The following is a 22,244-nucleotide window of genomic DNA, read 5'->3' as shown; positions in this document are numbered from 1 at the left end:
TATATAGTTCCAAAGTTTAATTGAGTGTATTTATTATTATATGTTGCCTCAAAATCACCCCTTGAAGGTCAGCTTATAGTATTTTGTTGGGCAACAGTCATCTATTTGTTGAGTTGAGCCACAGATTCAGAATCATTGTCTCCACGTTAGGTTTTGTTGCGTTATTGCTTGTTTTGAAACCCCGACGGCGCATCTTCGGCGCTGGCCCAGAAAAGCCAGGCCGACCGCGTGATTGATCGCGCTCAGGTGCAATTTCCTGCGTCTCTACGAGAGCGCTGAGGGTCGCATTAGCGGCAGAGTGAGAATCATTTCATCTCAGCCAAAGATGACTGCCACAGAGGAAGAAAAAAGAGGAGAGCAAAGAGTGATGCCGGCTCTTTCTCTCGGCTCTAATTCATTCGTGAGAGGGCTTAAACAATCGCTCAATAGATACTGAATAGAAGGCTATAAATCTGACATTTCTGGGGCTCGTAACGCGGCTCCCGCGCTAACAGGAGGTAAATATCATGCACATTTATCCACGTGGCCCCTGAAGACAGAGGAAAAGGAAAGGTCTAAGTGAGGAGTCCGGGTCCAGGACGTGTCGGACCAAAGATCAGCGTGACCGCAGATGGCAGCCCCAGGGCGCCGTTTATTGTTGGCGAGGTTTCCGCTGTCACCCTTTTTACCGCCTCGTTGTCACACCCTCATCCTCTATCCTGCTGACAGACGAGCTTCCTCTGAGGCAGCCCTCGTTATCTTGCCGTCCCACCATCCAGCCTCGCCCGTCCAGCCTCGCCATCATATCTAGGCTCCTCAGAGGGACAGAGATTGCGGCAGCCCGGCCCGGATGTCGCTCCCTCCTCCCCTTTCCACCGAGGTGGCGAGGAGATGTCAGATAGGGGCTGACGACGGCAGCTTGGCGAGGCTGCGGCGCTGACGGGCCGGGTCACCTTTAAGGTTCCCGTTACAGAGAAACTCCAGCCCAAGCTTCGCTCCATTTAACCAGAGCTTGACATTCATCGCTGACAATCCCAGGAAAATGGACTTTGCAGCTTCGTGCCAGGAGGAAGGAAAGCTGGCTTCAAAGGTACGAGCGCGGCGTTCCTGCGATTCACTGCTTTTGAAAGCATCGGCGTCACTAAATTCCAATATTTTCGGGTCTTAACGGAAGCTCAAAGTGGGTCTGGAGGCTAAATGCCTTCATGATTCTTCTGAAGACTTTTGTCTCTGGTGGATTGACAAAATCAAGAATGCAGACGTCCAACCAGCCTGAACAATCACATCCAGGCGGGACCCAAAATAACGGAATTATTATAACGGAATAGTCCACAAAACCTCCAGAAAAAAGGGCAGCGATTGCGGAGGTCAATGCCAACGTTAACTCTGTATGACAGCGAGCTTCTCACCCTCAACCCGATGAGACATCAACCCCGAAGAGGCCAAACAGTTCCACACAACATGTTCCACTTCCCACACGTTCCTGGGAATCCTCACATATAGCCGGGATTCCGCACGCTTCCCCGCAGAATGACGATGAGACCAGCTTATTTTTAGCCGGGAACACACCAGCTACAGTAATGTCGTGTGCTGGTTCTGATTGGGGATATCAAACGGAGTATTAATGACACAACAATGAGGAGATGATCGATCGGGAAGGAATGAAATAAATGATGCATTCCTGTCACCTGAGCCCACGTTTGTTTATTCTACGGTGGATGGAATAAATGAGCTCGTGTGTCTTCAAACATTAGCATCTCTATGACACTGTGTGTGTTTGCGTGTGTGTTGTTTGATGAAAATTGAAAAGAAATTCTGTGCAATACTTCAAATAAAGTGTTTGTGAGCGACGGGCAGTGAACTTGGGTTCTAGCTCATGTCTTGGGTTTTAAATTGTACTAAATCCATGTAACCAAACAGTTACTGAGAGAAAATGTGTGTTAATTGATGCTTAACTAATGCTTCATAGTGTGTCCTTAACTGTTACGCAATAAACAAATTGTCCTATAAGACATAACTGCTCAGTTGTGTTTAATGTAAAATCAGTCATAAATGTTTAAAACACATTAACCTGATAATTATTGACTTTTTTAAAAATTCTGCATTTTTAAACGAAGCGACACCTCAGACGTCCACTGTTGCCAACGAGTGTGTTCGGAGGTGTTTTGTAAAAACATGCAATGTATTCATTTAATTGAATCAATTCCTTATTTTAAAACGCTTAAAAAGCAATTTTGAAGTCTATCTAAGCTATTTCTCATTTGTAATTACAGCTCTGACACCTGTTATTGCCGTTGTCCACCTGTGTTCGTGGGGTTCTTATTCATTACTTCCCGGCTGATGCTTCTAAGATGGCCGACGTTCCTCAGATCCAATGGAAATGTCAACATTTGCTTCTCAGATCACAGTTTTACCGCCGCCACCGCTGCTTTTCTTTGGCAAACTTGAATGTTTCCAGAGGAGGAGGAGACCACGTGGAAGCGCCAGAACAGGACCGGGCTGCAACAGTCACGCAGACCCGGAGAGGAAGGTTAGCCGGCCGGAAGAAGTACAAGAACAGGCTGAAGTAATCAGGCCACAATGACAAATGAGTCCAGGGAAGCAGGGAAAATAGGGAGGGAGGCAGAGGGCCGGAGGAAGAGGAGAACTAGTTTGAGGAAAAGAAGCACAGGAGAAACAAGAGGTTCTGCTGGCTGGTCCAGAAAGTTCGACCGGCCTACATAACGCTGATGACAGAGGTGTGTTGTGCTGAGCTGCCTGCAAGGCTCAATCACGAGATGCAGCCACGTCCCTCTGAGGATTCCTGCTGCCTCCCTCCAACCAGTCCTGAAGACACCTCCACTGGCCTGCTTTCTGCCCCCCCCCACCCAAAAAAAAAAAGGTTGTGTTGGAGTTGAACTGAGGACACCGTGAAATGGAAATAAGAGGATATTAATAGCAACCAAGCATCGCCGCTCTTGTAAAAACAGTATATTTTGGTGATTTACCCTCATTTAGGAGATTTTCAGTGGCGCCGGTAGCCCAGAACATGCTGTATCCCAGGTTCAGATCCCACCATTACGGGAAATAAGACCGACATTCGTGGGTTCCACCAGCTCCCTGGGAAGCGTTCCATATTTAGCTGTGGACGGGGATGACACAAGGCTGCGTCCTCCCCCCCCTGGGCTTCTTATACCTGCTGACAGGGTTTATACAGGCTAATATCTGCCACAATCTCCTAAAGTCTTGCTCTCACGCTGCCTTTGAATCAATATTCCTAATGGAGGTTGAGCGCGGCACCACCGTCCTCGGGCCTCCTCTTTGCTCACTTTCCGAATCTTATTGAATTCACGGCTGCTAAAAGGACAGCGTCACTGACTTACTGCTTTTTTGGCTTCAACAGCCCAACGCCACCCCCCGAGACCGCGCTTAAAGCTCTGTCTCTATGACAAAAGTTGCCACGACAACCCGAACTGCCCTCAGCGCCGGGGCCGAGCCCATTCCGATCCATCTGTGGAACTGGAGGGGAGAACAGATAATGCTGCTAGACTGTGATCTGTTGTGATTCGTCTTGCTTTTCTAATGGAATCACGCGCTCCCGGCCAGCCGATGAAATTCATCACCCCAACTTTGTGTTGGGCTTCTCTCCACCCCCTCCCCCCGCCGTGTGCTGAGGTCTCAAACACGCGATTGAGGGAAGGCAGAATTTAGCGTCGCAAAGCGTCCCAAATCCTCGCAAGGCGCTGTGTGGATCCTGCCTGTGCTGCAGATGTTAGTTCCTTTTCCTTCCTCCTCGATAATCTTCCCGCCGCACCCTCGACTCCTCCGCGCCTCTATGGAGCGAGAGAACGGTCACAGCAATTACTGTGGGCTGCAAACCTGACACGGACCCAGCTTAAGGCAGCCTCTAGCAAGGATTCCGTGTGGGCTTCCTTAGTGTTGCTGGCTAATGAATTTCCCCCTCCCAAACGGCACGGAAACGTTGGCAAACGCAGAAAATTCCGCAGATCTCAGAGGAAGTAAAACCCTGCTTCGACAGGAGGCCCGGTCAGGGGAGAAACAAAGGAAACACCGACAATCCTCTTAGCCTGCACATCTCTGTCTGACCAAACAAATCAATACTAACTTTCTTAGAGCCGTCATGTGCACCACCACCCCCCCTTCCCTTGCCTGCTGGTATCTACTCAACACGCCTCGACCACGTGTCCATTACTAGTTTAATAAAATGCCAAGAACCAGAAAGGCCGTATTGGACATGTTTGTGGATTGGGGTGAACCAATTTGGCTCGTCCTCCGCAGCACTCGTCACTCTAATCTCATTACAGCCACTAAAAGGAGGCGACAGCTAACGAGACGAGAACAGACACAACACATCGCGTGACTGGGATGGAAGTAGCACATTAAAGAAGCAGTCTGCTGGTCTCCAGTGGTTCTGAGACTGAACCTCATCCAGCTTGGAGAGAAAAGGGAAATGTTTTGTCAAGGATGGGTGACCCAGTCCTGCTGGAACCAGGAAGCAGCCAGGTCTTCTGAACTAGTTTAATAAAATCTGGAATGGCAAGTAACTGACTGCCTGGTTAAAAGGAAAACCCGGCTGGATCACGGATCTGGATTGTAGCTCTCGGAGGCCTGGGTTGCTCATCCCTGATGTAGGCTTTGGAGTTTTAATGTTTTTACAATTAAAAGTAAGAAGTGTAGTGTTGAGTAATTGTTTCTGAATTAAAGCGCATTAAGAGAATAAACATGATTCTCTATCTCTGGTTGGTCAGATCACGAGGGCGTGTAGTTTTAATTACAGTATTTTCACGACCATAAAGCGCACTGTCTCAGTTACGGGTGCTATTTCTACGGGCGCTGATCTTTGGTCCGACACGTCCTGGACCCGGACTCCTCACTTAGACCTTTTCCTTTTCCTCTGTCTTCAGGGGCCACGTGGATAAATGTGCATGATATTTACCTCCTGTTAAAACATACATAAGGCGCACCGTATTATTAGGCGCATGCTGAAACATACAGTAAAAATGACAACGGAAGTAAAACAGTGAGTTTCGACACAATTATTGAAGAAAATATTCATTCTTCCGCCACAAAACCATCAAAGTTTTCATCTTCTTTATCTGAATTAAACAGCCTCGCTATTTCAATGTCCAACATCCCGAATAGGAATTCTTCATCATCTGAATCGGACTCACCGACCGGTTCATCCATGTTGGAGATGTGGCTGGGCGCGGTTATCTTGTCGCGGCAGTAGGTGCAGAAGATGGCCACCCTCTCCTGGTTAGGGTTAGGGTTAGGGAAGATGGCCACCCTCTCCTGGTTAGGGTTAGGGTTAGGGAAGATGGCCACCCTCTCCTGGTTAGGGTTAGGGAAGATGGCCGCCCTCTCCTGGTTAGGGTTAGGGAAGATGGCCGCCCTCTCCTGGTTAGGGTTAGGGTTAGGGAACATGGCCACCCTCTCCTGGTTAGGGTTAGGGTTAGGGAACATGGCCACCCTCTCCTGGTTAGGGTTAGGGAAGATGGCCACCCTCTCCTGGTTAGGGTTAGGGTTAGGGAAGATGGCCACCCTCTTCTGGTTAGGGTTAGGGGACATGGCCACCCTCTTCTGGTTAGGGTTAGGGTTAGGGAACATGGCCACCCTCTCCTGGTTAGGGTTAGGGTTAGGGAACATGGCCACCCTCTCCTGGTTAGGGTTAGGGTTAGGGAAGATGGCCACCCTCTCCTGGTTAGGGTTAGGGTTAGGGAAGATGGCCACCCTCTCCTGGTTAGGGTTAGGGTTAGGGAAGATGGCCACCCTCTTCTGGTTAGGGTTAGGGTTAGGGAACATGGCCACCCTCTTCTGGTTAGGGTTAGGGTTAGGGAACATGGCCACCCTCTCCTGGTTAGGGTTAGGGTTAGGGAACATGGCCACGCTCTCCTGGTTAGGGTTAGGGAAGATGGCCACCCTCTCCTGGTTAGGGTTAGGGAAGATGGCCACCCTCTCCTGGTTAGGGTTAGGGTTAGGGTTAGGGAAGATGGCCGCCCTCTCCTGGTTAGGGTAGGGTTAGGGAACATGGCCACCCTCTCCTGGTTAGGGTTAGGGTTAGGGTTAGGGTTAGGGTTAGGGAAGATGGCCACCCTCTCCTGGTTAGGGTTAGGGTTAGGGAAGATGGCCACCCTCTCCTGGTTAGGGTTAGGGAAGATGGCCGCCCTCTCCTGGTTAGGGTTAGGGTTAGGGAACATGGCCACCCTCTCCTGGTTAGGGTTAGGGTTAGGGAACATGGCCACCCTCTCCTGGTTAGGGTTAGGGAAGATGGCCACCCTCTCCTGGTTAGGGTTAGGGTTAGGGAAGATGGCCACCCTCTCCTGGTTAGGGTTAGGGTTAGGGTTAGGGAAGATGGCCGCCCTCTCCTGATTAGGGTTAGGGTTAGGGAACATGGCCACCCTCTCCTGGTTAGGGTTAGGGTTAGGGTTAGGGTTAGGGAAGATGGCCACCCTCTCCTGGTTAGGGTTAGGGTTAGGGAAGATGGCCACCCTCTCCTGGTTAGGGTTAGGGAAGATGGCCGCCCTCTCCTGGTTAGGGTTAGGGTTAGGGAACATGGCCACCCTCTCCTGGTTGGGGTTAGGGTTAGGGAACATGGCCACCCTCTCCTGGTTAGGGTTAGGGTTAGGGTTAGGGAACATGGCCACCCTCTCCTGGTTAGGGTTAGGGAAGATGGCCGCCCTCTCCTGGTTAGGGTTAGGGTTAGGGAACATGGCCACCCTCTCCTGGTTAGGGTTAGGGAACATGGCCACCCTCTCCTGGTAATCCGCGGGCAGCCGCTGCGCAACAGTTGTCCTTGCATGTATGGAGAGATGCCGCCTCCTCGTAAAGCGAAAACACCAAGACGGACTTCCATGGAAGTGCTCAATGTCCATTTCTTCAGCAATCGCTTTGGCCTTTTGTGGAATGGTGACAGTAGAGAGGCCCCTTCCAGTTGTTCGCTGTTCCACAACCAACTGTTCCACTCGGTCTTCCAGCTCGGGCCACCTTGCTTTGTTCCCGCGGAAACTCAGCTTCGTCTTCCTCACTTTCGTTCACTTTCTTGTTTTCTCCACTTTCTGATCATGGACTCATTTCCATTAAAATGTCTTGCAGCTGCTCGATTGCCATTTTCAGCCGCATATTCGATGGCCTGCAGTTTAAAGTAAGCCTCATACGCGTGTCGCTTGACCGGCGCCGGGGATCCTTACGCGTAGGTGTGCCGCTAATCGATGGGCGGAGCGTTTACCGTAGTGCACCCACCAAAGACGCACAGCAGATTTTGGAACTCAGTCCACACACAAGGCGCTCCATATTATAAGGTGCTCCGTCGATTTTTGAGAAAATCTCAGTGTTTTAGGTGCCTTATAGTCGTGAAAATACGGTAAACACTGGAATACTAATGCTAACCTGTTTAAACAAGAAGGTAGTTCACTGATGCAAAGCCTCAACAAGCCCACACTTAAGGAGCCCAAAATCTCAGCTCATCGCTCAAAGACTGAATCCTAAATTTTTAAGTCTCAACAGTGGAATTATGAGATTAAAAGAATCAATATAGCATCTTAAGCCACACCCATAACTCCAATAACTCGGCGTTTCGGGCATTTAAAAACTGTGCGGGACGCAGAACGTGAAGAAAGAGAGCGGAGCAACACATGGAGAACTAGAGCACAGAAGGCTTTGGCAGCCATGTACTCCTGCGGGGATTTACACTATAAAAAATACACAGACCTCGGACTGTACTCATTAAAGCGCCCTGGGCTTTTTTGGAAGCGAGCGGCTCTGCGGGCTGAAAACTCCTGTCGACCAAACCGGAGTCGTTGCCGAGTTGAAGGGAAGACGAGACGAGGCCGCTTCGACCCTCCGTCCGAAGCGCGGATAACAAAACATCTGTTGTCGGCCGGCTCCAGCAATATCGTTCCCCCCAATTACAGCAGAGTAAAGTGCTTTGTGTAATACGCCGTGAATGGCGTGCCAGGTCTCCAATTACATTTAGAAAGCGTTGAATAATGGAAGCAGCCTCGATTCACCCACATATCAAACTCCAGGGAGGAGTAAGGTCATTTTATTCCACAGTAATTATCAAATGTGCGTTTCGCAGGCTCAGAGTCTCAATTAATATCCCCAAAATACCGTCCCCTCTATTAATTATCCCTGCGGTTATTAGTGTTGTGTAACTGGAAGAGATTTGTGTCCAGCCCCTGACGGAACTATAAAAAAACCAACAGCAAAGTGCCAAATGTGGAAAGCAAAGTGCACAAAGAGCACATCTATTTTAGACTGAGCATGCACTCTCCCGCCGAGCATCTCCGAGGTCAACAGGCGTGCACACAAGCAGGCAGAGCAGAGCAGAGCAGAGCAGCGGCGCAACATGCAGAGCAGACGACAGCAAAAGTGTAAAAACAGAGGATAGTCACCAGAGATTTACTAAAAACACATGTTCAATTTCCTGTAGGATCTCAAGCTCTCTAAAGACGTTTCGGACCTCATCTCTCTCTATGCACTGCTGTTTGTTCATGTACTTCATGGCGTACATCTTCTCTGTGTCCCTTTTCTGGACAATGCATACCTGCAACAGACAGAAGGGTGGGGGGAGGGGGGTCCGTTAGTGAACAGAACCTTCATGAGAACAAGAAGCAGCAGGTTCTTAACTCTCAGACAAAATAAGGTGTGAAATGATGACGGCTCTATCTTAATTTAGACTCAATTCGCTTATAATCTTGTAAAAATGTAAAAAAAAAAAAAGTTTCCAGAAGTGCAACTCAGGAATGTTGTTAGTAGAATCGCACCTTTACAGCCTGACTGGCCTAGTTTTAGTCTGAGTGCTCCGCAGGACACCTGAGGACAAACCTGTGGAACAAAGACAAGAACTGGAGCACAGAAGGGGCTCGGAGAGTGCTGCGTCACCATGCTAACCGGCGCTGCTGGCTAACATGTTAGCAGGATGTCAAAGGGGAGACTGAATAAAACCATTAAATCCATTAAAACCACCTTCGCTGCAGCCCGGTTACTCGTCAGTGGTGTCAGTTCTGACATGTTTGCTTCATGCTGAAGACATCAGCACCGACACGGGTCGCTGTTTCTGACCGTGCTCGTGTAGCGTACCAGCGTTCACAGGGACACGAATGTTTAAAAAAACACAGAAATGTGACCAAGACGCCGTGTAAAAGTGTCCTCCAAAGCATCACCCAGCTGGGGGCGACTGTCCTCATCCGGACAGGTGCCCCACATGGGTGCTGACGCTAACCGCTACGCTAACGGACCTCGTCCGCTCCCCACGACAGATCGCCTCATTCTTTATTCATCCCAGGTTTAGCGCTCTCGTTGAGCGGCAGCTCCGACAGGTGAGCAGCAGCAGGTTTTTTTCTTCTTCCCGCGGTCATTAAACGCATCACGCCTCGGCTCTTCCGTCTTCTGCCGACTCTTTTTTTCCTCGTTCCTTCCCTTCGTTTATTACCTCCGCCAAGGTGAGGCCACAGCCGCCGCTGGCTTATGGACCCATTTTAATGAAAGTTCCAGGAAATGTCGATAGCAGGCGGAGCAACAGATGATTACATTTCAGTGATCTTCCGGATTCTGGAGGCACTTTGACCTCTCATCTTCCAAAGATCAAAGCCAGGGAACTTTGATCATAAAGCAAGCCGCCAGGAAAGCCACAATAGGTGGGGAACGAGCTGCTCTGAGCGCTTTTCTAATTAACAGCTCCGTTATTTCTAATGAGCTCATCAAGTGATGATACTCAGTGACTCCGTGGACGTTGATGTGAACACCACCAGGACTTGTGGATCAAGAGTAACACAGAAAGAATAAACGTTATTAGGTCGATGCTTCAGCGACACCCCCTTGACACCCCTGAAGGCCTTTTGAGGTGTGAGCGATGGGAACACCCTCACTGGATATTCCCTTTATTTTCTATGATGATGATACTGGGATTTCCACGGGCGGATGCACGTTCCCAGTTGGTGAGTCTTCATTAGGCATCGTCCTTCAACGTCTTTTTCTTTGAATTCTTTATTTGTACGGTGGCTCTTGAGGCTCATTTGACCTGTTTTTGACTTGCTGCACGAGTCGCTCTGGAAAACAGAAGCAACATTATAAATTTTACAGCATTTCCATCTGCGCTTGAATCATCAGAGTCATCTGTGGGTTTGCGCTCAGCTCAGCTCAGGCCACGCCGCTCCGTCCATAAAGGGATGGATATTTGGAGCAACGTTGTTCCAACGGCACCATGACAGCACGTGCAGAAATGCTCTTTGTACTCATAACGCGCTGCTGCGGCTAATTAGCTGCCGACTTTGAGAAAAATCACAAGCGATTTATTCAACACGACTAAGGAGATGCTGACTTTGATCATTTTAAATCACAATTAGCTGACCCCCCCCCCCATACACACACACACACACACACACAAACTAAGCCCCATCGTATTGGGGAGTAGGGGAGTAACGTGAGCTTACATAACAGGAGGTAGCTTTGTGATCAAAGCTCCTTGGCTTTGATATTTGGAAGCTCAAAGTTCCTCCGGAATCTGGAGCAGAAGTTAATCAGCTCTTCCTCGGCCCATTAACATTTCATGCAAATTTCAGTATCCTCTTCATCTCAGTTTTGCTAACAGATCAATGCTGGCTGTCATGTGACCTCCATGGCAACGATCAGGGCGTCTTGGTTGTACCACGAATCACTTGTAACTGAGTTTTCATGACACCGTATTTTTGGTTGCTAGGGAACTTTTTGTTATGAAAATGTGTAAAATGTCTCAGTCCTTGGTCAGGATTTACTGAAGAAAACATCCTCTACGTGCCTCTTAATACTTTCTGCATCCTCTCCCTCACAGGAGAAGGTCTGTTCTCGCTACTCCGGCTTAGCGTTAGCTTCCCCGTAGCTTCCGTGTTTCTGCCTGCTAAGAATGAACTCGTGTCTAACCAGCAAGTCGAATATATTCCCTAAATCCTGGGTTGTGCTAAATGCGCTCTTATCTTTCGTCTTTTTACACCCGGAACACAAAACTAGAAAAATCTATCTTTCTTTCATGAACGAGAAGATGTCGGGCGCGTAGGTTTTAGCCTGTCAATCATCTAGTAACCTCCGCTCAACGGATACCAGCCGAAGCTGGTCATCAGAGTGAACTGACGACTTTTCCAAAGGATTTATTCATATATTCATTGAGTAAATTTGCAAGTCAATGTATTGGAAAAAGGAAAAGAGAGAAAAAAGGAGCGTTTTACAGTGGAGAGTCAGCCAGAATTAATATTTTCAAAGCGATTTGCATATGAATGGAGATATTCTCACCTGAGTTGAAAAAGAAGATTCAATTTATCATCATGGCATGAGGGCTTAGACAGCTACAGGCCCACGCAGCTCCCAGACCAATCCGCTTTAAACAGCAAAGTGGCCACTAATTAAGGCTGATACATTATCTCCCGAACGCTAATGGCCAGTACGAGCCAAAATACCATCAGATTGCTGGGGAGGATTTTTATTGTTTAATATGAAAATCCAATTTAGCAACACCTGCTGCTCAGATAGGAGCCCGTGAATATCGCCCGGAGATAACGCTCATTATGTTAGCGAGCAAGCTGGTTGGAAGCTAGCAGCAAATTAGCCAAATTTCACCGCGAGCGTCCGGGGTGAGGGCTCATTACAGCAAACCCTGTGTTTTCCAATAGATGACAGATGCGACACAGGACAAAATGCTACGTGAATCATTTAGGAATCATTTAGGTCGTTCAGCGCAGTTTTAGCTCTTTATAACTTGAAATATCTGCTTGGTATTTCGCCTTGCTAGGGTGCGATACCCTTCCCGTAGCCTCTGGTTAGCAGCTGTACATAACCATTAGCTCTTCTCTCTGCTAGACTAGCTGTTATTACGGAAAAATCACTCTTGTGGTTGGGAAGGTACGTTCAGAAAAAGGGAATTCTATTAAATTCGATAAGCTAACGAATGTCCATTGTCCTGATACCGTGCTGCATCCGCATTTGGCTCCAGGTTCCATATCTTGGGAGCAGCGCGGAGGACGACAGCTCTGTCACAATGTTGGCTGTGATTCCTGGTCACCAGCTGCACACACACCTGCTCGTGGCAGGAGACGAGAAAAGACAGATAAATATCGGCGTGCACTGTGAAATGCAGACGCTTGATGTGAAAGAACGCGGGGGGAAAACGGCGTTCAGAGATAGAACGCCACCGACGAGAGCGCAATTCCCTCTCATCCTCGGAAACGGGAACCCAAAGAAGAGCAGCCTTCGCACGCCAAAGCTGGCACCCGCCATTTGGAGCTCTGAAGCAAGAAGCTAACTTTGTTTTTGGGTGTTTTTTCTTTCTTTCTGCAGCGCCATCATTATTTAATCAGCGCTAAGAAAAAGAGAACGGCGCTGATAACGACAGGCAGCCCTCTGGAGATGATCGGGGGGGCACCTGGCAGGCCCGCGGACAACTGAACGCCACATTAAAACCACCCTCTGTTCTAAATAAAGCCACTGGATCCAGTCGGCAACCATATGCTGCAAAACCTTCGCCGATAAGGCAGGAAAGACAACAGAGAGTGAGCTCTGGTCCACAGGTGCTTCACACCGGGCCGGGTCAGAGGGTGAAGGCGCTGTCGGTGCTAAGCTAGTTAAAAACACCAGGATTCAGCCAATTGGTAAATATGCAAACGAGCCTGCATGGAGCCGCTGGAAGAGGCTACAAAACTCCACATATAATTCTCCGTCGCCATAGAAACAAACAAAACCACCGTTCAACCTGCCGCTGTTTGCTCCAGAGCAGGAAAAATGCCCGAGGTTTATCGGTCTTCCTCCTCCGGAAGACCGGCGAAGTCGGACGTGGCCGTTTTGGAGATTTCCACGTGACGCGCGGCAGCGCTGCGGCGCAGGAAATGGATGTTTTATTAACTTTATTTCATGTTTTATGCAGCGACCCAGGCCATAAATTTAGATGTGGGGGTTCCAGTGTTGCATTTTTTGGGGGGGCCGGGAAAATGAACGGAACGAGGCCGGGAGAGGCCGCTGATATCTGTCGATCAAAGCGCCCCGATCCTTTGATGTAGCGGCGACCTTTCCAGGCTTTCCACCTGGTCCCGCCGCCTATTTCCGCCGATCCGATCGGCAGCTCCGCACCCCGGATCCGAGCGCCTCATTCTTCCGGATCTTCCCGTGGTTAATCCGGGCGCCGCTGATCAAGCGTATATAAGCTGAACGTGTCACACGGCGCCTGCGAGTCAGGTATTAGCGTCGGCTGCATGTTGTTTACCCTCCCGATCCTCCCCCCCCCCCCAATCGTTATCAGTCCAGTCAACTGTCTTCAAAGGATGACACGAGGCTTGTGGACAGGAGAGACAGGTTTGGACGTTGCGGGCTGAGACAGGAAGCTGCAGATTTCCTGTTTTCTAGGTCAGGTAGTCGGCCAGAAGCCTCCGACGGAGACACATGGGGCAACAGCAGATTGAAGACCGCCGCCTGGGGGGGGGGGGGGGGGGGGGCAGCCTGCGTGCCTGCTCTTAACTCCTGAGACGCCGTGCTGTGGATTCACGTGGACGCCGTCCTCCTTCGCGTGGAGCCGGGCCTCCTGTTTGTGTCCGACGTTGCTTAGCAGTGAATTTCCGAGAGTTGTGGAAGTGGAAGATGAACGCGCGGCACGCACGCTCACGCCCTCGCCACTTCCGAAGAGTGCTTTGAGGCAGGCGAGCGGGGCGAAACACACTTTCAGGGTCTGATGAACGCGTCATCCGGGGAGAAGGAATGATTCGCTCTTTCGTTTGGTTCATTCCACCGGATGTCTTCCGCTCCGCGGCGGCGCCGCCAGCCTGCAGGAGCCCAAAGTGTCGACAGAGCCTGGCCCTTCCCAGCTCCGAGACAACATTCCAGCAGGATGGACCCTTAATGAGGACCCGAAGTGAGGACAGATGAATCCAAACACGGCAGCACGTGCCGACGCGCTGAGCGGCGCCGTCAGGGCACTTTGAAAGCACGCGTCCTTCCCACAGCCCGGGAGCGCTCCGTCCTTTGAAGCGTCACCGAGCAGCAGGGATTTAGCATCACAATGGAAAAGCCCAAACAGCCCGAGCCTGACACCTCCCGCTCCCAGCCATTAAAGAGCATCACTGTGACAACACGGCGACTAATCTGCCAGTACTAGGCAACAAAGGCCACTTCCTCCTCGCTGGGAGACGCATCGGTATCCTAGGAGGGAGCAGAAGTAGGCGCCATCTAGCTAAAGAATCCACGCATCCATGGGGAAAACAGACGGGCATCCATCCGTTACAGGACGTTCCCAGTGTGGGACTAAAACAACAGCATGCGCCGTAAATATACGTACATACATATATATATATAGTATTATTAGGGGACAGCAACCACAGCCTGGACAGTTTCATGAATCTAAGATGATGCTGTGGCTGTTTTGGTGGTTTTTTTTAACGCAGCATGACGGATAAAATGATGACAGCCGAGGAGTTCTTTGATGCTTCTCCTCTTTTTCTCCCGGGAATCAGCAGTGGCGTCCTTTAATGGATTCGCTCGGGAAGGTTTGAATGATTGTGCGTCGCTGTTGGGGGGGGTACAACGCACGCGGGCGGCGTCCAGCTTTGGCTCCCATCAACAGGCGGATATTTGCGTCAACTCCTGAAGACACGTACATCAATTAGTGGTTACTGTTGTCCCTTGTTGTCCCATCGTGTCCCCAAAACACAGCAAACCGGGCTGGATGACGCCGCCGCCGAGCGGCTCCAATAGCTTAGCACGCTGTCGTTTCTTTAGCAGCAGCCAATGCTAACATCACTTCCCGACCTTTCCGCAGTAACGTCCCCCGATGTGACGAGTGTGGCAGCCTCTGTCGGTCCGTCACCCCCCCCCCCCCCCTTTCCTATCGCCACGTATTTCTCTGCTTCCATCATGTCCTAATGAGCAAGTGTGTGCTCGTGTCATATGAGGGGGAAAGGAAACAGCAGCTGAGCTGCTGCACTGTCTCCTGACCTCTTCCCTCTTCCGTCCTCCTCCTCCCTCTGACCTCTGTTTGGATGTCCACCTGCTCCTGACCATTGGCATTAAGCAGCCATCAGCACCAGTGACTGCTGCCGCCCCTCCACTGTTGTTCTGTCAGGACTTAACGAGCCCGGCGGCGGACACGCCAGACACAGCCGCAGTGGGGGAGCAGACGTTAGCGGGGTATAAGTATACGAGGACAAACGGAGCAGCGGGGGACATGCGTTGACGTTAGCGGGGTATAAGTATACGAGGACAAACGGAGCACCGAGGGACCAGCGTTGACGTTAGCGGGGTATAAGTATACGAGGACAAACGGAGCACCGAGGGACCAGCGTTGACGTTAGCGGGGTATAAGTATACGAGGACAAACGGAGCAGCGAGGGACCAGCGTTGACGTTAGCGGGGGTATAAGTATACGAGGACAAACGGAGCACCGAGGGACCAGCGTTGACGTTAGCGGGGTATAAGTATACGAGGACAAACGGAGCACCGAGGGACCAGCGTTGACGTTAGCGGGGTATAAGTATACGAGGACAAACGGAGCAGCGGGGGAGCAGCGTTGACGTTAGCAGGGTATAAGTATACGAGGACAAACGGAGCAGCGCGGGACCAGCGTTGACGTTAGCGGGGTATAAGTATACGAGGACAAACGGAGCAGCGGGGGACCAGCGTTGACGTTAGCGGGTGTATAAGTATACGAGGACAAACGGAGCAGCGAGGGACCAGCGTTGACGTTAGCGGGGTATAAGTATACGAGGACAAACGGAGCAGCGGGGGGAGCAGCGTTGACGTTAGCGGGGGTATAAGTACACGAGGACAAACGGAAGCAGCGAGGGACCGGCGTTGACGTTTAGCGGGGTATAAGTACACGAGGACAAACGGAAGCAGCGGGGGGACATGCGTTGACGTTTGCGGGGTATAAGTACACGAGGACAAACGGAGCAGCGGGGGACCAGCGTTGACGTTAGCGGGGTATAAGTATACGAGGACAAACGGAGCAGCGGGGGACCAGCGCTGACGTTAGCGGGGTATAAGTATACGAGGACAAACGGAGCAGCGGGGGACCAGCGCTGACGTTAGCGGGGTATAAGTATACGAGGACAAACGGAGCAGCGAGGGACATGCGTTGACGTTAGCGGGGTATAAGTACACGAGGACAAACGGAGCAGCGGGGGACCAGCGTTGACGTTAGCGGGGTATAAGTATACGAGGACAAACGGAGCAGCGGGGGACCAGCGTTGACGTTAGCGGGGTATAAGTATACGAGGACAAACGGAGCAGCGGGGGACATGCGTTGACGTTAGCGGGGTATAAGTACACGAGGACAAACAGAGCAGCGGGGGACCAGCGTTGACGTTAGCGGGGTATAAGTATACGAGGACAAACGGAGCAGCGGGGGAGCAGCGTTGACGTTAGCAGGGTATAAGTATACGAGGACAAACGGAGCAGCGCGGGACCAGCGTTGACGTTAGCGGGGTATAAGTATACGAGGACAAACGGAGCAGCGGGGGACCAGCGCTGACGTTAGCGGGGTATAAGTATACGAGGACAAACGGAGCAGCGAGGGACCAGCGTTGACGTTAGCGGGGTATAAGTATACGAGGACAAACGGAGCAGTGGGGGACCAGCATTGACGTTAGCGGGGTATAAGTACACGAGGACAAACGGAGCAGCGAAGGACCAGCGTTGACGTTAGCAGGGTATAAGTATATGAGGACAAACGGAGCAGCGGGGGACCAGCGTTGACGTTAGCGGGGTATAAGTATACGAGGACAAACGGAGCAGCGGGGGAGCAGCGTTGACGTTAGCGGGGTATAAGTATACGAGGACAAACGGAGCAGCGAGGGACCGGCGTTGACGTTAGCGGGGTATAAGTATACGAGGACAAACGGAGCAGTGGGGGACCAGCGCTGACGTTAGCGGGGTATAAGTACACGAGGACAAACGGAGCAGCGAGGGACCAGCGTTGACGTTAGCGGGGTATAAGTATACGAGGACAAACGGAGCAGCGGGGGACATGCGTTGAGGTTAGCGGGGTATAAGTATACGAGGACAAACGGAGCAGCGGGGGACATGCGTTGACGTTAGCGGGGTATAAGTACACGAGGACAAACAGAGCAGCGGGGGACCAGCGTTGACGTTAGCGGGGTATAAGTATACAAGTATTTTTTTCTCAGGACGGAATTTTCTCTCACGTTCCCGCCGTGTATGTTAAGTGGGACATGAAAGATGTACTTCTTCTGGGAGAGCAGGACAACAGGGCCAACCGGGGACAAACTAAAAGACAAGATGACCTTTCTGTCACGTGTCTGCTTGGGTCCATAAAAATGTGGACTGAACTCGACGGCGCCACAAACGCCAGGAGGCTCTTTTGTGTTTCTGAAGAGCTTCTCATCCCACGGGCGTGCACGGGTGCACGGGCGAGGACGTTCCGTTGGACAGAGGGACGCGTCTTTGAGCAGATTGTGTTGTAGAGGAGCACAGACCAGCCAATTACGTACAAATATTAGCCCAAACCTTTGGAATAGGAGAAGGATTTAAGCTATTCCGGGTCCTAAAAGCCACTTCTGTCCCAATGTCACGTGCACACTCACCACTGATGTCACAGTCAGCTCACAGTCAGTGTGTGTGGACGCGATGCTTTGTCATGAAATAGACGCGTGCACCACACACACACACACACACACACACACACACACACACACATTTACTGCATGGAAATTGAGGGTTACCTTCCCAAAGCTCCCCTTCCCGATAGCCCGAAGAATCTGGAAGTGGTCAAAGTTCACTGTGAGGAGAAAAGAGAAGAAAAACTTACTCGAGGTTCTCGTGTTTGATGCTCGGTCACAAACAGTCAGATGAAGCACTCAGCTCACGCAGGAGTTTTTAATTTGTTTTAATTACCGTGTTTTCCGGACTATAAGTCGCACTTTTTTTCATAGTTTGTCAGGGGGTGCGACTTGTACTCCGGAGCGACTTAATAATAATAATACATTATTACAGAATTTCACATGTTGGTTATTTTCACACTGACAACCACCAGAGGGCGCTCTAGGCGTGTGTACCTGAGGAACGAGTTCCTTTAGCGACGCAGAAGAAGAAGCGGTGCTTCGTCTATGGAGTTAGACTTGATTGTTTGGTAAACTTGCTCAGATGTTCTTTATGCTATAGTTGTCTGAATAACTGTTAATATGTTACGTTAACAAAGCAGACACGTACTCAGTTCGTTGTGGGTCATGTAGCTGAATTTGTTACGTTAGCATACCGTAACACTATTGCTAATCTATGCTAATGGATTGCTAATTGCCTTTCAGGATGAAATGTATGTTCTTGGTCTCGGATTTTATCAAATAAATATTCCCCCAAAATGCGACTTATAGTCCAGTGCGACTTATCTATCTATTTTTCTTCTTTATTATGCATTTTTTGGCTGGTGCGACTTATAGTCCAGAAAATACGGTATATAAGTAGGACTATTGTGGAAATGCCCGTCAATAAGTTACAGCAGCAATGCCTTCCAGTTGATGTGCACGAGGTATGGGGTATAGTGCACGTGAAATGGGAGGGTGGGCTAATACGCTAATACGCTACCACTGACCAACCTCCTCCTGGTCAGCAGCTGTATTGATTGAGACTTGAGCTGCACCGTATGTCGGTGCACGTGCGCGTGCGTTTATCAGATACGAGCACAGCAGGCGGACCACGAAACGCTCGCAGCCATCTCCTTCAAAGGAGATGAGACGTGTTTACCAGCAGCAAAAAGGACTAGTTTGCATCTTTGGTGGGAATATTGAGGATCCTGCCTGCTGTGCAGAGCTAACCCAGTTGTGCCCCTCACACAGCCGCTCTGCTGTCAACAATCCAGTAAATACGAGTTCCATCAAACCTCTTTTGTCTCTTCCCTTCCTTTAGATTTGCACGACTGTGCTCGTATCACACTCCAGTTCTCTTTATTCGTCCAATCAATGGGCAGAAGAGGCCAACAGGCTGCTGATTAAATGCCCCGCGCCCCTGAATGAAATGAGACGCTCAAACATTCAGGCCAAAGAATCCTCATCGTTATTCTTCCCTAAGCTAACGAGGGACGATTCCAGCGCCTCAATAGGAGGACGGCGATACAAACCGCTCCCGACAGCCGGGAAATCCCAAGAAAATAGCTGGATGACAGCGAGAAGAACCGGGATGTTTAGATTCCTGCGGTCTCAAACAGCCTTTCGCTAAACTAAACTGCTTATTTACATATTTCATCTTCAAGTGGGGTCAGTAAGTATCCTTCTACCCAGCAATTAGCGGCTACGTCCGTCGTCAAAAGGCATCGGGTTTAATCCATCGCGGGAACAACAACCGCAGTTGTTGTTATTTCTAATTGGCTTCCTCCGGGATCAAGTGGATTTGAAGGGAAGCCACGCAGCTCCGTGGTGATCCGGGTCGGATTCAATCGTTTAGCTCTTGTTGCTGCGCTCAGGTTTTAGCCGACATTGCACAAAACGAGTGTGGGAGAGCCCTGCAGATGACATTAGCGGGAAGCACGAGGCAGCGGATGACTGCGAAGGCTGGGAGCTGCTGACACATCCAGCTGATCCGCTGAGTGGGCTCGACGGGGGGCCTCAGTGGGGGGCCGGCTCCTTCAGAGGGGCTGATACTGGCGTAAAGCCCACTCCAAGGTGCAGGGACAGGGAATAGCTGCTACCTCCATCCGTAACAAACAGAGTCGGTCTGCAGGGACCCGCTACAGGGATCACACAGGGTGGGCTGCCCATTACTAGCGTGCGCTATCGGGCCGCTACGGCACCCTTATATACTCGTTACCGTCCGCCGACACCGTGAAACGACACCCAGTCATTGCCGAATCCATGCGAAGCTAATCAGAAGCAGCAGAGTTAGCAAATATTCTAGGAAGCTCCGGCAGCACTGGCGAGTAGGAATGGTTAGGGCGGACAAAAGCGGTGGATTTATTGCGCAAGATCCCGTCATCTTATTTATGCATGAATTATGAATAAATGACTCCTAAAATAATGCAATTTTCATGACATATCTTTTATTTATTACCATCAGAGTGCCTGGTGCCAGCAACAAAAGAGACTTGTTTGAAGGAGGAGGGACAGCAATTTCTCAGGGTAATTCAAATCAGTTACATAATAGTCACTTATTTATGGAGAGATTTGAAGAATTTTACTGTTTCCCTGTTGGTCAGCACGGATCTGTCAGCAGTGGGAACAGTATTAGAGATGTTTGGTAGAGGAGTCCCCACACAGATCGTAAAGCAAAGCTAAAATAGCTACTAAAAAGCTCGTAAAAATGGATTTTTCACTGAAAAAAGGTGAGGGAAGGAAAAGAAATTAGGAAATGATGAAAACGATTATCAGCATCGACACGCAGCATTAACAAAGTGACAAATGTGCACAAACGGGTTGCAACAGCTCAAGAGAGAAATTAGCAGTATATACTATTATATTAGAAATCATATATTAGAACATTAGCATCCGGCTATTGAGTAAACGCATCACTGATCCATGTTTTGTAGCAACACAGCTGCAACTTGGCAGGAAAACCTGCATGTAGATGCATGAATCCCTCATAAGCCCGTGTGTGTGTGTGTGCGTGTGTGTGTGAAACATCTCGTTATACAAACAGATGCTAATGCCAACAAAAGCAACAGCAATCTGCCTGGAGGGTTAAAAAAAGAACCCAAAAATCCCTGTCAGTGTTACAAAATTAGAGAGAAAGAGATGAATGAATATTTGATGCTTTTATTTTGAAGTATCAGGGGCCTTTGAAGTCACCGCGGGACCTTCTAAGAGGCGCCACGTGACCTGCAAAGGTGAGCGTTTGCCGATGGCTGCTCATGCTATTCAGTGGCTTTATCGGACTTGTGCCGGCAACCGTCCGACACCACTGTGAAGGTCCACGTCACCTTTCGTGGTTGCGTTTGTGCTGAAACCCGAGAGGACTGGGAACAAGGCTCAGACCGCTGCTTTGTAGTTCTGACAGGCTCCCGGCACGTAGCCACCGTTTGGCGGGTTCAGCGTGCACAGCAGCAGCTACGGAACGCGGCGTCTATTCTCCTGGTTGCTACATCAGGACCGCCGTCTGTGCACGGGCAGCAGGACCGGCGTGCATGTGACACCACTGGGAGTGAAGACTGTTTACCTTACTGCCGCCCCTTCGCCCATGTGGGTCGTGAATATTTCATCGCGCTACTAAGCCTTTTCTTTTACAACGTGCACTCGTGGAGCTGCTGCACGGACACCCAGAGTGTCTCCAGATTGTGCAGCAGGCCGTCTAAACACACTGCAGATCCAAAAATAATTGACAGAATTCAGATTACCGTGTTTTCCGGACTATAAGTCGCACTTTTTTTCATAGTTTGTCAGGGGGTGCGACTTGTACTCCGGAGCGACTTATATGAATACATTATTACAGAATTTCACATGTTGGTTATTTTCACACTGACAACCACAAGAGGGCGCTCTAGGTGTGTGTACCTGAGGAACGAGTTCCTTTAGCGACGCAGAAGAAGAAGCGGTGCTTCGTCTATGGAGTTAGACTTGATTGTTTGGTAAACTTGCTCAGATGTTCTTTATGCTATAGTTATCTGATTAACTATTAATATGTTACGTTAACAAAGCAGACACGTACTCAGTTCGTTGTGGGTCATGTAGCTGAATTTGTTACGTTAGCATACCGTAACACTATTGCTAATCCATGCTAATTGCCTTTCAAGATGAAATGTATGTTCTAGGTCTCGGATTATATCAAATAAATTTCCCCCCAAAATGCGACTTATAGTCCAGTGCGACTTATAGTCCAGTGCGACTTATATATCTATTTTTCTTCGTTACTATGCATTTTTTGGCTAGTGCGACTTATAGTCCAGAAAATACGGTATTTCTCATTTCCTTGCTCGGCTCATCATCTTCCGTACGAGGAGATGTCTGAGGGCTCTGGATTCCACAACGTTCGGTGCGGTTTTAACGTGTTGGGAGAACAAAAGTTTCCGCCTTTTCCAGATGAGGAAGAAAGCTGGTTGGAGCCTGGTGATTCCCAGAAACTTGCACATCACGGAAGAGCGCGCCTCCACTTGAAAGCCGTCTTAGGGTTCAAAGCCGAGCAGAACGGGGAGCCTCCTCAGTGCACCGAAGGCCACATTTGATTAGCCTGTTTACTTAAATCACTATCATCCTCGTGCAGACATCATCATCATCTTCTTCTTCTTCTCCTTCTCTAATAGCGTGCGCTCCACCCAGTGCACGTCGTGAATATTCATGAGCACTACTGAGCCGACTGTCTTCACAGGCGTGACGACT

At 49.9% G+C, this 22,244-nt stretch overlaps 1 protein-coding gene across 1 annotated transcript in view; it reads right to left on the bottom strand.

Moving 5' to 3' along the window:
- The window catches only part of stk32c (serine/threonine kinase 32C), a 37,291-nt gene that overhangs the window by 7,362 nt on the left and 7,685 nt on the right, over positions 1 to 22,244 (bottom strand). Inside the window, 2 exon segments of the mRNA XM_029835580.1 lie at positions 8,373 to 8,524; positions 17,670 to 17,725. Coding sequence (XP_029691440.1) covers positions 8,373 to 8,524; positions 17,670 to 17,725 — 208 coding nt within the window.

Source organism: Takifugu rubripes, chromosome 4 (assembly GCF_901000725.2).
Source record: "Takifugu rubripes chromosome 4, fTakRub1.2, whole genome shotgun sequence".
NCBI lineage: Eukaryota > Metazoa > Chordata > Actinopteri > Tetraodontiformes > Tetraodontidae > Takifugu > Takifugu rubripes.
This window is presented reverse-complemented; position numbering and strand designations above follow the sequence as displayed.